Source organism: Impatiens glandulifera, chromosome 4, assembly GCF_907164915.1.
Source record: "Impatiens glandulifera chromosome 4, dImpGla2.1, whole genome shotgun sequence".
Classification (NCBI taxonomy): Eukaryota; Viridiplantae; Streptophyta; class Magnoliopsida; order Ericales; family Balsaminaceae; genus Impatiens; species Impatiens glandulifera.
The window spans coordinates 174,721-198,855 of NC_061865.1; the positions used below are offsets into that span (position 1 = coordinate 174,721).

At 34.9% G+C, this 24,135-nt stretch overlaps 4 protein-coding genes across 6 annotated transcripts; 2 read left to right on the plus strand and 2 right to left on the minus strand.

Moving 5' to 3' along the window:
• Positions 1-7,621: 7,621 nt before the first annotated feature.
• LOC124933682 (probable inactive receptor kinase RLK902) lies at positions 7,622-9,580 on the plus strand. Its single transcript, XM_047474124.1, has one exon. The coding sequence runs from the start codon at positions 7,622-7,624 to the stop codon at positions 9,578-9,580; it is 1,959 nt and encodes a 652-aa protein (XP_047330080.1).
• A 1,357-nt stretch (positions 9,581-10,937) lies between these two features.
• On the plus strand, positions 10,938-11,686 carry LOC124934439 (protein C2-DOMAIN ABA-RELATED 7-like). Its single transcript, XM_047474973.1, has 3 exons — positions 10,938-11,048; positions 11,116-11,211; positions 11,330-11,686. Exons 1-3 carry the CDS (start codon positions 10,938-10,940, stop codon positions 11,684-11,686), a joined length of 564 nt encoding a protein of 187 aa, XP_047330929.1.
• On the minus strand, positions 11,158-14,604 carry LOC124934438 (uncharacterized lipoprotein syc1174_c-like). The gene is made up of 9 exons (XM_047474972.1): positions 14,156-14,604; positions 13,904-14,038; positions 13,555-13,671; positions 13,322-13,450; positions 12,954-13,133; positions 12,693-12,833; positions 12,378-12,596; positions 12,169-12,240; positions 11,158-12,092 (listed from the first exon to the last, which is right to left on the minus strand). The coding sequence occupies exons 1-9, from the start codon at positions 14,300-14,302 to the stop codon at positions 11,973-11,975; spliced, it is 1,260 nt and encodes a 419-aa protein (XP_047330928.1). The 5' UTR covers positions 14,303-14,604; the 3' UTR covers positions 11,158-11,972.
• A 479-nt stretch (positions 14,605-15,083) lies between these two features.
• Positions 15,084-22,899, minus strand: LOC124936677 (sulfhydryl oxidase 2-like). Of its 3 annotated transcripts, none has more exons than XM_047477195.1 (12): positions 22,457-22,899; positions 22,155-22,179; positions 21,956-22,048; positions 21,532-21,716; positions 21,086-21,155; positions 20,923-20,991; positions 20,778-20,851; positions 20,535-20,688; positions 20,402-20,442; positions 16,067-16,213; positions 15,542-15,985; positions 15,084-15,341 (listed from the first exon to the last, which is right to left on the minus strand). In XM_047477195.1, exons 1-12 carry the CDS (start codon positions 22,675-22,677, stop codon positions 15,320-15,322), a joined length of 1,545 nt encoding a protein of 514 aa, XP_047333151.1. In that variant the 5' UTR covers positions 22,678-22,899; the 3' UTR covers positions 15,084-15,319. The 3 variants fall into 3 exon arrangements, with proteins under 3 accessions (XP_047333151.1, XP_047333150.1, XP_047333152.1); XM_047477194.1 differs by having other exon boundaries at positions 15,500-15,985; positions 22,457-22,898; XM_047477196.1 differs by lacking the exon at positions 22,457-22,899 and having other exon boundaries at positions 15,500-15,985; positions 22,155-22,202.
• Positions 22,900-24,135: the final 1,236 nt, after the last annotated feature.

Genomic DNA, 24,135 nt, shown 5'->3' on the forward strand with positions numbered 1-24,135 from the left:
GGATCGTCGTAGTGGAAACAGTTCACAGCGAAACAATGAGCGATTGTTAGAAGAGAATCAAATAATGAAGCTCAAGCTGGAGGAACTAGAGAAGAGGGATGAAGAAAGAAGGCGCAGAATGGAAGAAATGCAATCGGAAAAGGAAGAAATTGTGACAAGAATGGAGAGGGAGAAGTTAAAGATTACCGAAAGAATGGAGAGGGAGAAGTTAGAGATGAACGCAAGAATGGAGATAATCGAATTGTATATGAGGCAACAACCACCTCCTCCCCCCACAAGCTAAGGTTGTTTCGATTCAAAACATGTTTTCATTAGTGGTTGAATTTAGAACAGATTGTTCGGAATATTAGTTTGGTTTCGAATTTTGTAATGTTCATGATCAATTAATGTGATCGTTTAATGTATGTTGCATTTCTTTTATCATTAATATATTGGTTTGGCTGAACAGGTTTTGGTTGCGAGCAAAATAATCCGCACATTTTTAAAAATTTACGGGAAAAAACCGAAAGTAATATTGAAATCTCTCGGTTTTTCTCTTTGTGGAAAAACCGAGAGATATTAGAAAACTCTCGGTTTTTAGCCAAAGAGAAAACCGAGAGTTATATGAAAACCCTCGGTTTTTACCCAAAAGAGGAAAACCGAGAGTTTTGATTGAACTCTCGGTTTTCCTCTTCGGGTAATAACTTTCGGTTTTTCTCTATGTGGAAAAACCGAGGGTTTTGCAAACAACTTTCGGTTTTTCTCTTTGTGGGAAAACCGAGAGTTATTAGAAAACTCTCGGTTTTACCCGAAGAGGAAAACCGAAAGTTTTGTAACAACTCTCGGTTTTCCCACAAAGAGAAAAACCAAAAGTTGTTTGCAAAACCCTCGGTTTTTCCACACAGAGAAAAACCGAAAGTTATTTGTAAAACCCTCGGTTTTTCCACAAAGAGAAAAATCGAAAGGTCTTTGTAAAACCCTCGGTTTTTCCAAAAGAGAAAAACCCGAAAGTTTTCATATAACTCTCGGTTTTTCTCTTTGTGGAAATCCCGAGAGAGTCAATACCGAGGGATGGCGAGAGTAACTAAAACCTTCGGTAAGGTGTCTTCAACGAAAGTTATAGGGTCAAAACCGAGAGTTTTAACTCTCGGTTTTGACCCCTTTTTCACCAGTGGTACCAGTCCATGCAATAGGCCAATTCAGGAATTTCTTTTTGCTCAAAAGATTATAGCTATTACACTAATAAGGGTAATAAGTGAAAATATTAATACCTTTACTAAAATAAAATATATTTGCACTAAACGAAATATCATGTTGTTATCAAATGATATATTGATATTATTAAATGAAAGACTTTACGTCTAAAAGTGAATATGTTTACATTTAAAAGTGCAATCTACGTATGAAGATCTTCTAAGAAAATTGTGATGGATAGATTAAACGTTATAATCTATATATATTTTTGACTTATGTCAAAAAATAAAATATTTATATGCAAAATATATAATCGTTTACACGAATGCAAACTAGTTCAAAGACATTTTGTCTACTAGTTAGCCAAGTAAACAATATTTTCATAAAAAATGTTTAAATGGTAAGCATGTACGAATGACTATATGCTTCTTATTAGAAGATATTTCAAGATTATCAAATAATGTACCAACGGAAATTTCTAATTATTGTGATAATAATTTGAAATTGGATAATCTTAGAGTCTATGACAAGTCTAGACATAAATGTCTTAGACATAATGTCATTAAACTATACTTTTTAATAGAGTTATCACATTTGACTATGTTTGTCAAAGATAACATTGTGGATCCACTAATCCAGGGGCGGAGCTAGGATTTTAAGTCTATCCGGGTTAAAAATATTTTCACAAAAATTAATATATATAACAATTTTTTTTAATAGTCCATGATATATTAAAAAATATGAATCGTTAAGCACACAACGAAACAAAGCATGACATTAGTTCATCGTCCAATCTCACGTTCACCATAACAATAGAACGAGCAATTTCATTAGTTTGAGTTGAATGTAACTCGGTATTACGTTTTGAAGAAAATGTAATAATATTGATAATAGTCGTCATATTCAAAAGAAAAGGCATATAAATATTTCCTTTTCAACGTCGATAAGAAAAACAATACACATAATACGCATAAGGGCAATATTTAAGAAATAAAACTTGTAAATTATAGAGATTTAATACTTAGTAAAAAAAATCAAATTTTTAAAGTAACTATTATTGTTAAGGATATATTTTTTTAGTTAAGCTAAATAAATTATATATAGTTTAACGTAGATAACTAAATTTAATTAGGAAAGAATAAGTTAGATGTTTTTTAATTTGGAAGTTATAGATTTTATATTATTCAGTGGGTTATTTATTTAGAAATTAATAAATTAAAATTTTCTTTAATTATGAATAAATATATTATATAATATATTAGTATAAACTTTTATCTATTTATTTAAAAATTAATAAATTAGATTTAAATTGTTTAAATATAATTAATATATTATAGAATATATTAGCTAGATTGGGACATATTTAGCTAAATATATCTATAGACATATTTAGTTATATAAATATATATATATATATATATATTATAATATATTTATTAAGTATGGTGGGCCTTCGAGCTATTAAGTAGAAATTAATAAAGTAAGTACTTATATGATTATATACTATATAATATAATATAATAGTAATAAGGACATAAGTCCTTCCGGGCAGCCCGATTACCGTTCTTACTGGCTCCGTCCCTACACTAATCAAATTATTGAATAAAGAGTTAGTTTGAAATCTTTTGAAACATTAGTCTACTATAATTTGGTATGAAGGAAAACTCAACTTATTCAGACTAGAGATCTCAAAACTAGGTTTAATGGGACAACCTAATTATACTGACTTAGAAAATTATTGTTGTGGATTAATCTTATAACGAAACAATACATATTTTGACGAAGATAAGCATAACACTTTTAATGACTCTTTGTGAGCAAAGGTGAGGGAGAAGTGGGGCCGCTTCGAAAGAATTGCACGACTCAATTCTAGATCCTCTCACAAAACCAGGCGTGTGTTCCATGGTCAAAACGGACACAACCATGAGAGCTTGACATGTATCAGGGAGAAATTCTACGTGAAAGTGTGTAATCGTTTACACAAAAGGCAAAATAGTTCAAGGACATCGAGTTTACTAATCAGCTAGTAAATTTATATGTTTTCACAAGGGAAGGTTCAAAGGGTTACGCATACCTATACTATGTAGAATTCAACTACTAAACTTTTTATCGAGTTAATCTTTTAATTTTCATTAATGTGGGGGATTATTGGAATTAAGCTAATTTCATTAATGAATGAAAATGAGATTGTGAATAAATAAAATCAAATAAAATTCACACAAATTCAAACGTGAATTAAAAGTGAATTTAATCCAAATTATAACTAAATATTAATTGTTTAATTAATATTTAATGCCTAATTAAAAAATTAAAGTTTAAATGTTATGAAAAACATTCAACTTTAATTAGCCAAATCAATTGGCAAATTATGATTTTTCAATTAGCTAACATTAAATGTCTAACATTGCATTTCTGCAAATCAATGTATAGGCCGATGTGAATGAGCAATATTTATTGCTAATAAACGTTTGAATAGTTTTATTTGAAGGTTTAATTCTCAGCAATATATACACATTCATTATTCATTTCATATCACTTCATCCTTTATATTTTCTCACTCTAAAATTTCAAAAGCTTTCTTCTTGTTCTATGAGTGTTCTTCGCTCGATATTTTCAGTTGAAACCTGGTGATGGTTCAGGTACTTTATCAAGTTCGTTGCGTAGTGATTTCGGTGCTGAATCACTATTATATTCGTTGTACCTAAGGATGGAAATTTGAAACCGCCCCGCGAAAACCAAACCGAATTGTCCCGTTTGGGACGGTTTTTCCCCGAAACCGAACGAGGATGGGACGGGGATGGTATTTGTGTCCCCCGCCCAGCCCCGCCCCGATTTCACCCCGTTTTTACCCCGATTCTGCCCTGAATACCATAAACATAATTAAATATATTAAATCACCAATATATTTATTTATTTACTATATTTTATAAGAGTATTAAAATTATATCTTTATAATAATATAAAATTTTAATATATTACAATATATATTATATTAAAAAAAATGGTTTATATAATTTTATTATATAATATTTATTTATTTTATTAAATAAAAATTATTAACGGTGTCCCGCGGAATTCCCCGAAACCGAAAAAAACCGAACGGGGCGGGGATGGTATTAAAAAAATCCCCAAAATTAAAACGGGGCGGGGATGGTAATTGCATTCCCCGCCCCGAACCGCCCCATTGTTATCCCTAGTTGTACCCTGGGAGACAGCCATATGTGATAAGCTCCGGCACAAACGGAAAACGATGAAAATATTTTAAGGGAAATGTGCTAAACATATGCCTCAAATCAACCATTTATTCGGTGATATTGTTCTTCACATATTTTATTTATTTCATTTATTTGTACATCATTTTATATATATTTATGTAATTTATTTCAGGACAAAAATTTTAATTGTGCCTTATTTGGAATTTGGATCCGTGTCAAATGTAACATTTTTTAATCTCTTTCATTGTTAAAGTTTTGGTTAACATTTCATTTCATTCATATGTGATTTTGGTTTAATGCATTCAAGGATAAATATCATGTTTCTCGTTCCACCGGATTTAAATAAATCATGATAATATTATCTGTTGCCAATTTCACTATTGATTATCGTTAGCTCAATTTAAGATCTAATTGAATTACAATGAATCGTATTTCTAAAAGTTGAAAAATCTAATTAGAAATGTATAAGGAAAGATAAAAATTAAAAAAAAAAACGTTACCCAAATTAATTGAAAACTTATGAAAAAATAAGTCACCAACAAAATTAACCACTAGAAAATTTTAGTAAGAGAAACATTTAAAAAATTATATTTTTTTTATATTTATTGTATTTTTCTTCTAGTGATAGTTTCATTATTTATTGTCTCAATATTTATTGTAATTTTTTCACTAATAAAAGTTAAAAAAAAAAAAATTGTAAGGAAGTTTCATAGTCTTGAAATATTTTTTAATAAATAAATAACAATTTATATTGATATTTTATAGACTATGACTGTGTTTGTTATGTAGTATTAAACTGTAGGGATAGAATAATAATACTAATACTAAATTTACTAAGTATTTAATTGATTATTTTATATAAACAGTATTTAAAAGACATATAAATTATACTTTAAACTATGTACAAATTTATATCTAGTAGAACCAGTTACAAGTTTATATAAAAAAATATCTTCCATTTTTACCCTTATACTTTTATTATTTCTTTTCTTTGAAAACCCTATTTTCATATTTACCTTTATATTTTAATTATTTTTTTTCCTTCCTATTTGATATGTATTTACATTTTTTTTAATTACAGTTTACTATTTCTTTTCTTTGAAAACCCTATTTTCATATTTACTTTTATATTTTAATTATTTTTTTCCTTCCTATTTGATATGTATTTACATTTTTTTTAATTACAGTTTACGAAATATATATATAAGAAGTTTAATATAGTGCTCATTTACTCCCTCAATTTCAAAAATGTTAAAATTATATTAAAAATATATATAAGATATAGATTCTATTTAAATATATATAATATTAAATAATAAATAAAATTTAAATAAATTATTGGTGCTATAAAATATATAAGATAATTTAATACATTGTGATAAAATTTAATATATCGTGGTAATCTTAAATAAGATAAATAAAAGTTACTTATTATTAAGGCGGTGATAATTTAATATAGTGATAAGAAATTTGATAATTAAATTAGATCTAAAGAGTAAGATTTTCCATAAAAAAAATAAAAGAATTAAAAGTGAGAAACAAAGATTCAATATTCAACCTAAACAAAGATCAACATTTGTTAATAAAATTTTATAACCTAACCCAAAACATGTTTACAAATTATATGTAATAATAAAAAAAAACATGAATAAAAAAAAATAAAAAAATAAATAAACTAAATTTATATAAATATAAAGGGTAAAAATATCTTTTACATTTTATACAACATTTTTATACTACCAACCAAACAAGAAATTATAAAATTTATACAATTTATAATTTTCTTATATTTTCAACCAAATACCAATAACGTATATAATTTATACATCTTAATACTCTTTTACAACTTATACCCTTTACAATTAATACTTATATAATTAATACCATATAACAAATGCTACCTATGTATATTAATAAAATATTAAATAGAATGATAGTTCAAAGGATCTGAATATTTTGAAAAAACGATAACAATGAATTTATCGATAAAAAATCAATCAAACCGATATGTAAAATTAATTTGATCTCTAAAATAGTTATTGTTTATGTGATCGATCTAGGGATGGCAACGGGTACCCTACCCGACGGGTAGTAAAGTACCCATCCCCGAACCCGATTTTCATTTTACTACCCGATCCCGACCCCGAACCCGACGGGTATCTCTACTTCTATACCCATCCCCGATTCGTCGGGTACCCGATCCCCGACGGGTACCCTATTACCCGATTAAATTATTTATAAGATTATAAAGTTTGAAAAAAAAGAAACACAACTTTAATAAATATTTTTAACATCAGTAATATCAAAATATTAAAAATAAAAATAAAACCATTATTTACCTATTTCATAATTTTTGTAAATCTTGAAAAATATAAACTAGTGTGGAATAAAAGTAGAATGAACATTGAAAAAAAACTAGAGATTGAATATGAAGAATTATGAGAGAGAGTAATATTTTGTTATTAAAATAAAAATTGAAGTTATGTAGAGAAATATTGTTTTGGGAATAAAAAATAATTAAAGTTGAGTGTAGTGTATTTATGACTATGGTTGGAGTGAAGTGTGGATAAGATCAAATTAAATGATGCATATTTATTATACATTTGCAATGATGAAGCATTTTTGAAAAGTCACACATTAACCTTTAATAAAAAAAATCAATAATATTAATATAACCGGGTATCGGGTATCGGGTTTGGGTTTCGCACACTCCCCATCCCCGACCCCGTACCCGACCGGGTACCTTCTCCCTCTCCCCATGCCCGACCCCGACCCCGAACCCGATTTAAAATACCCGAACCCGACTATCGGGTACCCACGGGTATCGGGCATACGGGTACCCATTGCCATCTCTAGATCGATCCCCTTCTATACCTCTCACATAAAGAGTATAACGGTCAATTTTTTTTTTATTTTTTTAAAATATGACCGTTTCCCATTTTATAAGTTGAATCGAGGGATCCCATAATAGGGTAGGGGAGAAGAAGGAATGGAAGTTTCGAGTTGTTGTTGACTGATTCTGAAAAGGAAATCAATCAAAATTCAAAGGTAGGGTAGGGTAGAGTAGACAGACAAAGTCCTCCACCCACCGTGCTGCATTTTTATTTTATTTTATTTTTTAGGCGTCATTTTAATTGGTTCAATAAGATATTATATATATGGACTTATTATATATTTTTTCAAAAAGTCTAGTACTCTCTCTTCTCTATAGTATTTATTAATTATTGCAAAATATGGCCCCCGGCTCTCTCTTGTTTCGCCTGCTCTTCTTCTTGTTGTTGTCTCTCCTCCCCGTCTACGCCGACCTCGCCGCCGATCGGTCCGCCTTGCTCCGCCTCAGCTCCTCCATCCTTGGACAAACCCTCCGCTGGAACCACTCTCAATCCTCAGACCCATGCGCATGGGAAGGCATTCTCTGCCACAACAACTCCACCACTCGCCGCGTCCTTGAGCTTCGCCTCCCCGGCGACGGCCTTTCTGGCCAAATTCCCACCGGCTCTATCGGGAATTTGACGCACCTCCAAGTCCTCTCTCTCCGCCAAAACTCCCTCTCTGGACAGATTCCATCGGATATTGGTCTCTGCACCCAGCTGCGTCAGATAAATTTAAAGGGTAATCAGTTTTCCGGCGAAATTCCGGCGAGCTTGTTTGATCTGACAAACTTGATCGATTTGGATGTTTCTGGAAATAAGCTCTCGGGCGAGATCTCCGCCAGGTTCAATAACTTAATCCACTTAAAGACTATATACCTGGAGAACAATCAGTTGAGTGGCGTAATTCCTAATTTGAGTACCCAACTCGCTAATTTCAATGTCTCTAACAACAGATTAAACGGGACAATTCCTTTGAGCTTGACAAGGTTTGGTTCCGATTCATTTCTGGGAAATTCTCTCTGTGGTTCACCACCTCTTAAAGTTTGTAGTAGTAATAGTAGTAGTAGTGGTACTAAGGAGAATAAGTTATCTGGCGGAGCAATTGGTGGAATAGTAATAGGGTCGGTTTGCGGGGTGATTTTAGTCCTGTCTGCGGTGTTCATTGTGTGGAGAAAGGTTAGCATCGAAAATGAGCCTAGGGAGAGGTCGTCGGTAAAGCTGGCTCCAATAATATCAGAATTGGAGGGAAGTAGAAGTAGTTCTACTGGGATAGAGAGAAGAGGAAAAGAAGGAGCGGTTGGGAGTGGTGATGATGGTTTGATATTCTTGAAGGATGGGGGGTTTAAATCATTCAAGCTGCAAGAACTGTTGATGGCAGCTGCACAAGTAATGGAGAAGGGGAGATTTGGGACAACATACAGAGCCTATTTAGGTGGTGGGGGTGATGATTATGATAACGATGATGAGAAGAAGAAGAAGAAGAAAAATGTGGTGATTGTGAAGAGATTGAAAGATGTGTGTGCTAATGTAGGAGAAAGAGAATTCAGGGAAAGGGTAGAAGCGATGGGGAGATTAGATCATGAGAATTTGGTACCTCTATTGGCGTATTTCTATGGAAAGGATGAAAGGCTCCTTGTTTATGGTGGTGGTGATGGTGATGACGACACTAGGGAAAGTTTAGGTGCTCTATTACGAGATAGATCAGCAGCAATAATGACATTGACATGGGAAATAAGAAGGAAAGTGAGCTTGGAGATTGCCAAAGGCATTGAATATCTCCACTCCTACTCCTCTGACCCCTACTTCTCACATGGCAACATTAAGTCATCCAACGTTCTCCTCCAAACAATAAATAATAACATCATCAAGGCCTGTCTTTCTGAATTCGGAATTTCGCCCTTAATTTCCAATGACGACAACAACAATGGTGGCTATTGTGCTCCGGAGGTAGTGGACTCTCAAAGAATAACCCAAAAGGCAGATGTGTACAGCTTTGGCGTCCTCATTTTGGAACTTCTGACCGGTAAAGATCCGGAGGAGGGTGGAGGACTCGATTTGGTGAGATGGGTTCATGAGTCCGTTGTTGTTGTTAAAGACAAGTACTCCACATCCACATCAACATCAATTGATCAGGTGTTTGATCAGGAGCTGCTGCAGCCAACCCATCATGGTAGTAATAACAACAGCAACAACCACCAGCAACAACAACAACAAATGGTTCAGCTACTACATCTTGCTATCTCCTGCACCTCTAGGCACCCGGACAAGCGTCCATCCATATTTCAAGTCAGGGAACGAATACACCAAATTATTATATAATGTCCACTACTTCTTCATCATCATCATCAATTCATGAAAAACAATTACATTATTCTAGCTAGCTAGCTAATTCTTGTTCAATCTATGTAACTACTTCAACTTTCTGTTTTCTTCTCTTTTATATATACACATAGCTTATGCTCACGTCCTCTAGGCTCCATAATCAGATTGATAACAATAAAATCAACCACTTTATAATGATTAGCTTAACTAACTAAGAGACAAGAAATCAACTTTCACATAATCAACCTTCTAAATCTCCATAGGCAAGTAGTTTCTTACATTCACCATTCTTGTAGAAAAGTCCAAAATCAAATGAACCCAAAATTCTCTTAGTTTGTGCCAGTACAGTCTATAAACCTACTTACTGAGATTTGAAGAAGGTAAAATGTTCTGAACCGGAGTTGGATGAGAACCGCACTATTATTGTTGGATGAAAACCGTGAAAGAGGAGAATCCGGCTGAAAGATGGTCCAGATAGGGAGGAGCAAGACTATCATAATCGAGAGTCTACGTAGAATTTAACTAGTTATAAACTCGTAAAATTTAGAATTTACATGAAATCGTAAAAGTTTAATTTGTTATTATATATATATATATATATAATTAATTATTTTATACCTAATCAATTTTAAAAAATTATATATTTTAATATAAAATTAATTAAACAATAATAATAAATAAATAACACTATAAAATATTATAATTACAAAATTAGTTATATTAATTAATTAATTTAAATAAATAATAACTTTATTTTTTAATTTCTAAATATAAATTTATTTATTTTTAAATAAAATTGTATAAAATCGTAAAATCAAAATTATTTATAAACTCGTAAAATCTTATTATCGTAAATTTAAAATTGTAAGAGTTTACCCATTTAAGAGTTTACTTAAAATCAGACTCGTTAACCTAATATAAAATCGTAAGATTTTAAGAATCAACTCGAGATTTTAACCGAGTTGGGAGAAGGGAAAAGGAAAGTCTGAAAGAAAAAATACTATAACTTTTTTTTAAGATTCTTTTGATATAAATAAAGCTTTATTATGACCTTATTACATAAATAAATTGTTTTTAATATATAAATAAATTCAATACCTCAATATTTTGAAACTTAAATGCTTACTTGGCCAAGCTTATTCAAATGTTTAATGATTTATGGATATATATATATATATATATATATATATAATGTCATGACCTAGTCTAGCTGTACTAAAAATAGATAGGACGTAGCCAGCCACGTACTCACACAGTAAAACTCCTTAATTAATTTTGAATAAAACAATTAAGAGGTCATAGTGAAATTTGTGTCTTGTCCGATCTAATACCGGAGGAGAAGGAGGAGTATACGATGGAAAAGCTTTTGGGTCTTCTGAGGATTCGAGTGAGACGAGGAATGAATCTGGTTGTTCACGACACACTCAGCAGCGATCCTTTTGTCGTGGTCTCCATGGCAGATCAGGTCCCCATTTAAATTTATTTATTGTCCATGCCTAGATTTATTTATTAATTCATTTGCATGCATGCAGAAAATGAAAAGTGTTGTGGTTCATGACAATTGCAATCCCGAATGGAACGACGAGCTAACTCTTGCTATTGAGGATCCAAATGTTCCAATCATCCTAGTAAGTAAATATATATATATACATATATATAGTTGCTATTGAGGATCCAAATGTTCCAGATATCATAATCCTAGTTAGTAAATATATAATCAGAAGATAAGTTATCAATGCATTGCAGAGTGTGTATGACAAAGACACGTTCACTCCACATGACAACATAGGCGAAGTTGAGATCGACATAAAAGCTTATATGGAAGCAATGAACAGCTCTCCAAATCCCCCGGAGAAGGAGAAGGAGAAGGAGGATGGTGGAGGAGAATTAGATGATCATCATATCATCAAAAGGGTTGAAGCGAATACAGAATTAAATTCCCTAGTTAACGACAGCTGCGTATATTGGATCAAGGGGAAATTGGTCCAAGACATGCATCTGAGGTTGAAGAACGTTAAAACTGGGGAGGTACTAATTCAAATCGAGTGGATCCATCTTCCACCCGCAACTAATTCACCTGCTACTGCACCCCCCTGCACCTAATTCAGATCACCTACCTACCTATCAATTCATTTCATACTTTTTTCCTTGTTCAATCATTTATTATTATATATGCAATCATTTATTATTAAATGAGATCAATACACTTTAATTAATACCTATATGGACGGACGGACATTGCAAAAAATATATATGACTTTGATTTCGTTTTAGGGAACCTTTTGCTACTAGTAGACTACTCCAAACTCACCTCCTGGACATTAACAACTGACTTTCCAAACGGTCTTTGGGGCTAGCTAGTTCATCATCATCATGTTATATTATTAATTTAAGAATGCATGGAATAATTAATGTTACTTATCTTGTTTCTTCTAAGAGAATTTGGTTCTACTCCTGCCTTGTGAGCTGCAACAACTCCTATGGCCTCCCAATAATTCGACACTTTTATCTACAACAAATTAAATACATATCTTTCAGTCACCAACTACATAAAGACTTGTTAAGTACACAAATAACAGGCTTACCGCTTCTATTCCAAGTTTATCCGGTGTGTCATTGAGAACCGTATCATTCTCTTCAACAACAATTATTAGTGGCTGTAAGTACATATATAATTAGTAAGTAATACACACACAAAAAATTAAGTATAATTATTTCGAAATTAATCCATCTGCTGCTCATGTTGTTGGTCTTATATTAATGGACCAACAACTTTGTTTCTCTTTTTAATTACCTTGATCCTTTTGGGAAAAGTTGCAGCAAATGCTAGAGCTCCATCCCCACCACAAGCATCTGCCGGGAGAATTACGCTATCCACGTCACTCGCCATTAAGCAATCCTTTTGCAACACTAATGGTCGGGGGGAAGAGGAGTCTAAGTAATTCGCCGCCTTCAGGTACTGTGGTGCACTACTTAAACCAGCAAGCACGCATGGCAAGAATGTGTATCCTATCTGTCAAACCAAACAATTTCCTAATTAATTCACAATAGTAACTATAAACAAGAACAGCAAAATGCAGGGATCGAATGAGAGGACGGACCACCTCACCTCTTCTGCAGCTGATTTTGGACTCAAAGATGTGGTGAGAGCCATCGGTGGCAGAGCAGGAGCATGAGCACAGGGAATCTCAAACTCCTTCACAACCATATGGCTTATCACCGCCTCCACTCCTGCCAACAGATCAATTCCCTGCAGGTAATAGTACATCCATACATAACAATCCCAAAATCAATCAAACAGGGTTAATTCTTCTAGCATGAGTACTACAACATATGATATATATCAAGTGTTATGCGAAAAATGTTGTACCTTTCCCTGTCTGTAATCATCCACATCTTCACTACTGTTATCATCCGGGAAGCGGGCCACAACAGCAACAGCATTCACCCTTGATTGATTTACCAGTGCACTAACGGCTCTCAGTAGTGAATCGGGGTGTTTCATCCTCCCGGTCGACTGTCCACTCATCGGATCCACCCATTTTTCCACCTGCCATACCACACTTATTATTATTATTATTAGTTCAGCCTCCTCTTGCTTGCCTGCCTGCCTGCCTGACTGTTACTGGACAAGAACTAACTAACTGTGTCTTGAAGACCTCCTAACCCTAAGGAAGGCACATAGTTAATGATGATATATATATATATATATATATATATAATATGCCTCGTAAGTACCTCTAAAGGGGTATCAGTGACAATATACTCAATAACCGGTAGTCCCAAGGAAGCCCTTGTTGCATCAGCCACTTGTAGATGCCGAACTCTGAGTTCTTCCTCCATCCCAGCATCAAGAACCAGTCCCACCTACAATAATTTCAAACATCACATCTACTTTATTGAGATTCATTCATCATTAGAGATACTTTCAAACGTGGCAGGCAGCTAGAGCTTTGGATAGGGATTATTACCCTGTTTTGATGTACAGGCAACAATGACCATGCACCTTCCGCAAATCGATCAAGAGCATAACCCTCTACATACAATACATTAGGCATTGGCCAGTAAAGCATTGCAGCATTAAGAACCTGTTATTAGCAAAAACAACTACTTTAAGTGCAGGACCAATATGCAGGTATGTGCATTACAACTGTGAAATATGCGCATTGCTGCTGCTCTACAAGATCAATGCAAATGAACTATGAGAGGCTTCCTAACTAACTAACTAACTAACTAACTGATGGATGAGTGCATCTATCAATGAATTATTTATTAGAGAAGTAGAATAAAGAAAGAATAGTAGCGCGTGGGATTGGATACATTTGGATGGGAAATAAGGCAATCCACGACGGATGCAAGAGTTCGAGCAACGGGCAAGGCATCGCCGGCGAAGCCACCAATAGATGCCCCTATTCCAGTCGGGACAATCATAACGCTCGTATACTCTCTTTTGTACTGTTAGAAACAAAAATCTCCTCATTAGAGCGAATAGCAGCGACTAGAACTTAAAAAATAAAGACACACACACACACACAGAGAGAGAGAGAGGGAGCTACATATATATATATATACCTTGTTCGTGAGACGGGCGTGAGAACAGGAGACTTTGAGTTGGGTAGGAAACAACCGGTGCTCTGCGAAGGAGAAACATGGCGATAGAAGGCGGTGGTTGCTGCAACCGATGTGAGGAAACGGCTGGACGGCATTTACCAGCGGCATGGTTCGATTCAAGTACTCCTCCTCCGAACTAGATAATAATATTATTTAGGTTTTGTTATATTTTTATGTGCATTCACGAGGAATCTGGTGGAACACTGGATCCTTTGTCAGAAGAAGAAGAAGAAGAAGCTGAAAAGCTGAATTAAGTGCATATCATAAATCACAATGCATCTTCCTTAAAATCATGTGTAGATAACTGGGTATTGGTTTGTTGTTGTTATGATAACTGGGTATTGGTTTGTTAGTATAATATGCAAAGCACCACCCCTTCCTTCAACCCTCTCAAGAAGAAGTTGTTTGTTTCTTCTAGGTTTGGTTAGGTTTAATTATGAAAGATAACTATTATTGTACAGTCCTTTGTAAGCTTTTGTTTGATTATATGTCCCAATGCCCATTCATTCTTGTTCATTTCTCTTCTTTGATCTTTCCCCCAAGGTATAATAAATTAAGACCACACTTCACACTGTATTTAAAACAAAAACAAATGGTATCAAAATGCGACATAATTTGTTTTCATTTCATTAATATCTCAAGAATGGCAGACCTTGCTATTAGGAAAAAAGGTAACACTTGTGTTTTTATTTCCATTTGATGAGATTTTTTAATTTGTTCAGTTTAACAGAAATTATATTTTCAAATAATTTTATTTGTTAGTTAGTACAACACATAAAATATTATTGTGATGGCAGCAGCCAGAGCCCCCTTCTTCTTCTTCTTAGAAAATAATTATAACTTTTACTTTGAAGTTCCTAACAATGCGCATTTGTTTTTTCATCAGACAGACATGGCAACAACCCAAATGTAACATTTCCATAACTATATGTTAATAAAAAAAAAACACTTTACAATCTTCTTCACAACGAGATTTCAAATGATTAGTTAACACTGAAGTCTGTCTGTTTGGTATCTAAAAGTGTCCCGACTTCTGACTGAACAACAACTGCTTCTTCCTCCTCTATATTAAATAGATCCCAGAAAAATTATCTTTCAGTGTGAACTCTCAAGTAATAGGATCTCTCAGCTCCAGCTTCTCCTCGGCCTGAAAATGCAGAGAATTGCAAACATGATTATCGGCCTCTACCCATAAGAAGCACTTAAGGGGGTCTCTAAATTCATACACACAATTCCTTTTTCATTTTGCTCTTCCCATAATTTCTCTTCTTTTTCTTTTTTCATTTTTTTTTATAGAAATCATACCCTATAGATAATTATATGTTCTTTAAAGAGTGATGTAAGTACTTCCGATTCTTCTGATGTTGGCGCCAGAAGCAAGCGAGGGCTCCAAATGCACAACTGGCCAATGCAATGGCCAAAGCAGCCCCTAAGGGAACAACAACCGCACTTGTCGAGACTGCCAATTCATCAGCAAGCCCGCTCCCTCTCCTCTCTTCTTCCAATGGCAGCTCTTTACTCTTTGACAAAGATACAAGCATCTTGCCATAATATTTTACCAAAAAGATGAAGACTTCATCCTCATTCCATTCCACAATTTTGTTCCCACTTTCAGAATGAGAAAGATAGCATGATGGGCAAAGCTGCTTTTGAGGCCATTGACTTTTGGGGAATTTAGGATCACCGGTTCCCATAGACTCTTCTACTTCCATCAGTCTCTCGTTGACTTTATTATGTGTTCTCCACAGCCAAATGGCAAAATCACGTGTCTTTTTGAACGGAGTAGAAACACTGAAAATACAAATAAAAAGTTGTTCCTAGTAAAAAAAAAGATAGCTTGATCTCAGTAAGCAAGACAACTCAGTTAGTTACCTGGAGCACATTTCAAAAAAATGTTGACGACACTCATCACAGATGAAGAAATTGTGAATAAAATCACATATGGCAGTAAATGTCAAGTGACTTTCTTCGTCGTCAACCCTCACAGAAAGGGAGTGTAATAGAACCCATAATCCACAGCTGCAAAATGAGGAGCACATGTTACTTAAATTGTGTTGTGAATATGGTAAGTCAAAGATGTAAAAGATTAATTGTTAAATGCAGTTATCCACACAACTGAAGTCAATCAAAGAAAGAAGTTCCATTTTTATTTGTTTATGTAAATGTTGATTTAATTTTCTGTAACATATAATAGGGTTTAGGGTTATTAGTTAGGGCTCTAAATAGTGAAGAGAACTTTAAATTTATTATATTAGTTAATATTAATCACTCAAGTCACTAGGGGATTGTTAGTTGTTTTAATAGGTGCACCATATGGTTATAAAGAGGGTGATTTATGTCACGGCCCGCTCAGGTTGGGTGAATATGTCAAAAGGCAAAGTATGTATATACTAGAAGATTCTAGATTTTGCTAGGTCTTTCCTTTCATTGAGTTCTCTAGATTTCTCTAGGAGGTCCTTATTGTAAGTAGTTGAAAGAACTCTCTAGATGTTCTCAAATTTAGATAGACAATAAAAGTTTTAAAAAGACCTAGGACAAGAAAGATCTAGAAAGATCTCCCCACTTGTATATAAACAAGTTTTGGCCATAAACCAAGCACCAAGTAATATTGAATATAATCTTAATCTCCAAGCTCTCACTCTCTCACTAAATTTCCTTCTTGCATTTTCTAAAAGGTTGACTAGTTAGCATTGTGGCAATACTAACCTAGTACCGCACGGGTCGAGAAGTAATTCAATCGATCGAGTTTTAGCCCGTGACAAGTGGTATCAGAGCAAGAATTTCATATTTCCGCATTCAAGTTGCAAGAGATGGATTCAGGTTCTAACGTCACGAAGGTTCCGACCGACGAACAGAAGGACAAGGCGCCCAAGAGGGGAAGATCCGTCGAGAGAAATGCTGCCATAGATGTTCGGTTGACCCGACTGGAGGAATGCATGAGCGAGCACCAGGAAGCTCTCGAGGTGTTTAGCACGGTGGTCGACAAGGTGGCAACATTGGATGAGGCAAGTGAAAAGTTGGAGAATGAAGTCATGAAGATCATTAACAACTCGAATCGTAGCATTCGGGACAAAGTGCTTGCATCGGTTCGAGAAGATGTTAATGCTATTCAGAATGAAATACTCGAGACAATCCGGGGAGAAGTCCAAACGATGATCGATGCCTTCCGGAGGGAAATGATGGGAAGGCTCAAGGCGATCGAAGGCCGGATTGGAGGGGAACTTCGAGGTGCGGCACCTCGTCGGATGGATGTTCCTAAGCCGACTCCATTCAAGGGCTCGAGGAATGCAAGGGAAGTTGAGGATTTCCTTTGGAACTTAGAAAGGTACTTCCGGGCATCCAACATACTTGATGATCGAACCAAGTTGGATACAGCATCTTTCTTCCTGGTAGAGATGGCGCTTCTGTGGTGGAGGAGGCGTGAAACAGATATTGAACGAGGCACACTGCGAATGGAGACGTGGGAAGATTTCAAGAACGAGTTTAAACGTCAATTCTTCCCAGAAAATGCCGATTTCGAAGCTCGGAAACGACTAAGTCAACTCGTGCACAACAAGTCAATCAAAGAGTATGTGAAGTGTAGAAGTTTAAGAGAAAGAAAATTGTAGAGAATTTGTATTGTTTGTTTATTGTTTACATAAGAAGTCTAATGCTTAAATAGTGAAGATTACATTTACATGGAAAAAAATGATTGAAACACTGAATCAAAAAAAATCATATGAATTTAATTTGATTTGTTAATCAGCAGCAGATCTTCAATGAATTATCAAATCAATTAGTCTAATTGATTTAATACTGATTAATATTTCATTCTCGGTCAGTTAGCAAATCAATTAGATTAATTGATTTACTGACTTTTAGTATTTCCTTCCAAGGAAAATTGAGAGAGAATTCTACAGAATTTCAAAAATTGATGCTCGAGTTGCCAAGTCTCACCGAACATGAGTCTGTTCACGTTCATCAACGGCCTGAAGACATGGGCACAGTTAGAGCTCCAAAGGGCCAAGGTGTAGAATGTTTCCGAAGCCATTGCGGTCGCGGAAAGACTGATCTAGCTGAAAGTGTCCGCGGATAAGTCAAAGTTCAACAAGGAGAATAAGGAGAAAGGTGGGGGAGACTGCCCAACCAAAAAGTGGCATCCAAACAACAACTCGGGGAGGCAAACCGAGGAATTAGGTAAGCAAAGAACTTGTCATATTTGTGGTGCTACTAACCATTTGAAGTTTATATGCCCGTTTAAAGGGAAGAAGGTTGCGGCAGTTCAAGGGACCGAGTCATCCGAAAAGAAGAAGGGACTCAAATGTGATCCCTAAAACTACTTAATGCGGTGAAAGCTAGTGTGGTAGAGTCGATCAAGGGAACAAAGAGGGGCTCAATGTTCGTGGAGGCCTTGATCGGGGGAAAGCGCGTCAAAACACTAGTCGACACGGGAAACACCCACAACTTAATGCGCAAAGGAGTGACCAAAGCGTTGGGTCTCAGCGTCAACCCAACAAGAGCGACCATCAAGTCCGTAAATACAACAGCCAAGCCGGTGGCCGGGGAGGCGAAGAGCGTACCAACTTAGATCAGAAACTGGAAGGGGATAGTCTCATTCACCGTAGTCCCTATGGATGATTACGATATAGTGATGGGACTACGATGATTCGACTAGGTACGTGCTTGCATAAGTCTTTATTCTGATTCTCTAATCATTTTGGACCATGAGAAGACTATTGCGATACCAACAAAAAGAGAATTAGAGGGGAAGAGCATGCTCTCGGCGATACAATTCAGCCGAGGTCTGAAACGCTGTGAAGAGACGTATGCCGCTTTTCCTATGTTGGATGCTTGGAAGTACCTTTCTAAGTTCCAAAGGAAGTCCTCAACTTCCATTGCATTCCTCGAGCCCTTAAATGGAGTCGGCTTGGGAACATCCATCCGATGAGGTGCCGCACCTCGAAGTTCCCCTCCAATCCGGCCTTCGATCGCCTTGAGCCTTCCCATCATTTCCCTCCGGAAGGCATCGATCATCGTTTGGACTTCTCCCCGGATTGTCTCGAGTATTTCATTCTGAATAGCATTAACATCTCCTCGAACCGATGCAAACACTTTGTCCCGAATGCTACAATTCGAGTTGTTAATGATCTCCATGACTTCATTCTCCAACTTTTCACTTGCGTCATCCAATGTCGCCACTTTGTCGGCCACCGTGTTAAACACCTCGAGAGCTTTCTGGTGCTCGCTCATGCATTCCTCCAGTCGGGTCAACCGAACATCCATGACAGCATTTCTCTCGACGGATCTTCCCCTCTTGGGCGCCTTGTCCTTCTGTTCGTCGGTCGGAACTTTCGTGACGTTAGAACATGAATCCATCTCTTGCAACTTGAATGCGGAAATATGAAACTCTTGCTCTAATACCACTTGTCACTGGCTAAAACTCGATCACTTGAATTACTTCTCGACCCGTGCGGTACTAGGTTAGTATTGCCACAATGTTAACTAGTCAACATTTTAGAAAATACAAGAAGGAAACTTAGTGAGAGAGTGAGAGTTTGGAGAATAAGATTGTATTCAATATTACTTGGTGCTTGGTTTATGGCCAAGACTTGTTTATATACAAGTGGAGAGATCTTTCTAGATCCTCGTTGTCTTAGGTCTTTTAGAGACTTCTATTGTCAATCTACATTTGAGAACTCCTAGAGAATTCTAGAGAGTTCTTTCAACTACTTACAAGAAGAACTTCCTAGAGAATTTTAGAGAGCACTGACAAGTGAAGCACTGAATAAATTTGTTAGAAATCAGTTAATTTATGTGTCAACAATCATTCATGTGCAGGCTTTCAATACATACTAGTTAAATGCATTTCAAATGGTATTTGGGAATTTTTGTTACAGCAAGGAGACTTGTTGAAATAGATTCATAATAATACAATGTCTTGTTGAAATAGATTCATAATAATACAATGTCTAATTTATATTTCCTTCAATTGGTAAGGAAAGTAGCATTTAATCGGAAATGTCCCAAGGCATAAGAAGTCAGGAAGTGTCCAGAGTTAGAGTTAGAGTTATGCTTGTGGCAAGCAAATTGGTATTAATTTTCAAACTAAGTCTAATACTGTACATAATAATAAAGACCATGTCCCAAAAGAAAAAATTCCCAAAAAGATAAAGACCATAAAATTAGTATTAGCAGGTTATAAAAAGACGAAGAGTCATAGACAAGTACCTGAAGCCCCTTGTATCATTCTTGCTGCCACGACAAAACATCTGAAAATCAACGGAATGTCTTTTAAAAGTAATTGACACAAAAAGGTTTAGATAATAATTAAGTCTTCAAGAGCAGCATAAAAGGTACCAACCCAATATCCGCGTGGGACTTCCTTTCCACATATATTGAAAGACTTAAAAGCGTATTTCCCAAAATTGGTGCCTGATTCTAGTTTGGCAGACAATATATCAGATGGCAATATGTCATCAAAGTTCACAAGTATCTCTGCACTTCCCTTCCTACATCTAAATATAGAAGCATTTGGGTGGTTAAAAAAAAGTACATTATGTTTGACGTGAAGCAGAAAACAGTAAAAAAGAATGAGATAGATAACCTCCTAGATGGATGATGAGCCACAAGAACTTGAAGGAATTTTACAAGTGATGCACGAGTCTCTGATTTGATCATCTGCAATAATTTCATAATTTATGATTATTTGGTGTATAACACCCAAAAGCTTCAAATATAAATATTCTTACGTTGTGCTCCATTATTATATCAAAAGCAGTGTTTGTTGCCTCTTCAACGTCGTAAACTGCACGTGCTATCTTTTAGAAAACCACAAGATAACAAAATCAGGTCTCCTTATTATGCCAACAGACTGAATAAACACAATAGTAGAGCATTAAGCTCTAAGATGACCTGTCCGGGATCTGAAACATTGGAATGAAGATGCTCATTCTCAAATTTCTCATCATCCAAACTAAACGAGCTGTAAAAGGAACAACATAATTACACAAGGTAAGAACAAAGTCATATAAGATTAATAAACTATGCAGCAATATACACAAATAAAATTTGGTTCTTCTACTACTGTAGATTTACTGAAAATAGCTCAAGATGTTTCTGTTCAAATAATATAAATCTAGGGAGAAGCTTAATTCCTATTGTATAAATCCATGCAACATGAAATTGTAGATCAGATATGGTAACAAAATAAACTAAGGCGATCTCAAAGGCAAAATGAAAAGTGATAATCACTGTGTCACATAACTTGAGAATTAAAAGTTCATTTACAAAGAAGCACTTAAAATGAGGTGGAAATAATTAATTTTTTCAAAGCTCTAGTTATGGAGTGAATGCCTTACCTGCCAATTTTCTTATTAATCCAAGCAAGTAAGCGATCAGCTGTTCGGCCATCATCAATTTGTTGAATTTCATTCTTGTCTTGTTTCGGTTCCCAACTACCACCAGATACAAACTTAGAAGGAGGGCCCCAAAAGAGCATGGGGTAGTGACTAATAGAGAATCTGTTGCAAAGATCAATATTTGCCTGTGCTGCCGAACAAGTAAACAGATGAAAAGGTAACTATTAAGCAATGTAACAACCAGTCTAGGGGACCTTCCCTTAAACTCTAACAGAATACAAAATCCCCTAAAGGCATGAGAGTCACATTTTTCTAAATTAAAAAGCTCAGTGTAGTAACAGGACATGGAGAAAGAATATATTCCATTAGATAGACTAACTAACAAGTGAAAACAGGAAACGGAGAAGGAAATTTGCAGCAAGACCTTCAGCGCACAGTCTACCCTTGTCATATATATGATCCCGGGATGAATAGCATCTGCTCCATTAAAAAGTCTTGCTACCTTTTCATACTGAGGCTGCAAAATCGTGGGTGGCTCAACCCAATAAGAACATAGCCCAAAAAACAAAGAATAAAAACTGGTTTATAATATATGACATAATGAGTTCCAGAATATTGAGTACCTTATAATTTCTACAAGCAGGACACCTGCAAGACCATAAGTGGCGCATAAAGTCCTTAGAAATCGTGCAATATAAGCAAAAGTTTGATGATCTCATTCAAAAGTAGAAGAGAAGTTTCCAAATGGATGTAAAGAATTGATAAATAATGGAGCAAAATAAAATTGAAATTTGGTGATCATGTATGTATGTATGTAAAGATTCAACATCGTAGGTGACAGAGTAAAATGTTATGGAACTTCAATTTGGTTATGTTGTCAATAACGAAATAGAAAGTCTTGATAAAAAAAAATGAAGTGACTAACCAGTTAGCGAAGAACTCGACAACGGCGTGCGTTGCCGGAGTGTCCTTGAGAGCCGAAGCGAAATTGGTAATATTTAGATCGACTACAAAATCAGGTGGATCGGCGGTGTTTCCGGTGATGGCACGGAGAATTGATCGAGATCCAGGATAAAGAGGCGAGGGAGATGACGTTGCTATGCAGGTGAATAGAAAGACAAGGAACAGCAACGAAACAGGAGACATGTAAGGAAGGGCGAAGGAGATCGAATTCGAGCTGAGACAGCTTATTAGCTTAGTTAGCTAGCTAGATTGAAAGGAAATGTGAGCTTCAATCTTTACAATGATCGTGTGATGACTACTCTTATGGTCCTTATGGAGGAGGAGGAGGAGGGTTTTTCACGAGGTTTGTATTATTGTATAATTATCGTTGAAGAGAACTCTGAAGAGCGATTCCAAAAAAAATAAACAAATGTTCTTCGGGAATGAAAAGTTGCAAGTTATGTGCTAACTTAGCTAGCTTAGTTAGAAAAATATATATATATATATATATATATATATAATAATAATAATAATAATTAAAATAAAATTTTAAAAAAAAAGGGAGAGGAATGAAAAGTTGCAAGTTATGTGCTAACTTAGCTAGCTTAGTTAGAAAAATATATATATATATATATATATATATATATATATATATATATATATATATATAATAATAATAATAATAATAATTAAAATAAAATTTAAAAAAAAAAGGGAGGGGTCAACAAAGTGTAGTTTTAATCTTCAAATTATTAATCTTCTTCTCCCAATCCAAAAACTCTAGCTCGTCCTAGCTCATCCTATATATTTTTAGATCTAGTTATACAAAATATTTATTTTATTTTTTATTTGTATGATAAAGAACTTATTCATGTTTAATGTTCAGGAAATCAACAAAAACAATATCGCAGTAGATGAAACATTGAACAAATCGTCCGTTAAGCTTAAATGTACCGATTTCTTTGCCGAAAACCTATTTTCAAGATTTCAGTTTGAGAAGTTGATGCAAATTTGGGAACGTTGTAATGAAATCTGATGTGGGAATCTCTATCGTGTGAACTGAACTGCATTAACTTCTCGAGACAAAACTTGTTGATGTAGAAGATTTTTGTTAGGAGCTGATGCAAATGTGCAAATGTTCACACAAATGTTGAATTATCTCCGCAAATGTTTGGGGAAATTTTTGGTTGGAGCTTGTGAGAATGTGCACATTCAAGACACAATATTTCGAAAATGTGCAAGTCTGGGACATAAATATCTCGAAATGTCCCGAAAATGTGCATATTCAAGACAAAATTATCCTGAAAATGTGCAAATTTGGGACATAAACATCCCAAAACGTCCCAAAATGTGCATATTCGGGACAAAATCGTCCTGAAAATGAACGTCCCGAATTATAAAAGTTCGGAAGAAAACGTCCCGAAAATGTGAAAATTCAGAAGAAAATTTCCCGAAAATGAAAATTTTCGAAACGATTTTGTCCCGAAAATGGTTCAAAGTAACATATTTTTTCAATTACAATTATTTTCAGTTTAAATGATCAATTTGGAATACCTTTCGTAGTCAAATTTCCAATATTGGAATGGCATTTTTCTCCGAAAAGGAAGTTCGTGATTTCTACATACCATATACTCGCTAACTGGATTTAGCGTTAGCAAGTTA

Excerpts from the sequence above, each read along its gene's own strand:
- LOC124933682 (XM_047474124.1), top strand. The coding sequence starts at position 7,622 with ATGGCCCCCGGCTCTCTCTTGTTTCGCCTGCTCTTCTTCTTGTTGTTG.
- LOC124934439 (XM_047474973.1), top strand. The coding sequence starts at position 10,938 with ATGGAAAAGCTTTTGGGTCTTCTGAGGATTCGAGTGAGACGAGGAATG. Across the intron at positions 11,049-11,115 it reads TGGTCTCCATGGCAGATCAG|AAAATGAAAAGTGTTGTGGT; the intron begins GTCCCCATTTAA and ends GCATGCATGCAG. Across the intron at positions 11,212-11,329 it reads CAAATGTTCCAATCATCCTA|AGTGTGTATGACAAAGACAC; the intron begins GTAAGTAAATAT and ends AATGCATTGCAG.
- LOC124936677 (XM_047477194.1), bottom strand. The coding sequence starts at position 22,677 with ATGTCTCCTGTTTCGTTGCTGTTCCTTGTCTTTCTATTCACCTGCATA. Across the intron at positions 22,180-22,456 it reads GTCGAGTTCTTCGCTAACTG|GTGTCCTGCTTGTAGAAATT; the intron begins GTTAGTCACTTC and ends ATGGTCTTGCAG. Across the intron at positions 15,986-16,066 it reads TTTTTTGAAATGTGCTCCAG|TGTTTCTACTCCGTTCAAAA; the intron begins GTAACTAACTGA and ends TTGTATTTTCAG.
- LOC124934438 (XM_047474972.1), bottom strand. The coding sequence starts at position 14,302 with ATGCCGCTGGTAAATGCCGTCCAGCCGTTTCCTCACATCGGTTGCAGC. Across the intron at positions 13,134-13,321 it reads TCACTGATACCCCTTTAGAG|GTGGAAAAATGGGTGGATCC; the intron begins GTACTTACGAGG and ends GTGGTATGGCAG. Across the intron at positions 12,241-12,377 it reads CTTTTCCCAAAAGGATCAAG|CCACTAATAATTGTTGTTGA; the intron begins GTAATTAAAAAG and ends ATGTACTTACAG.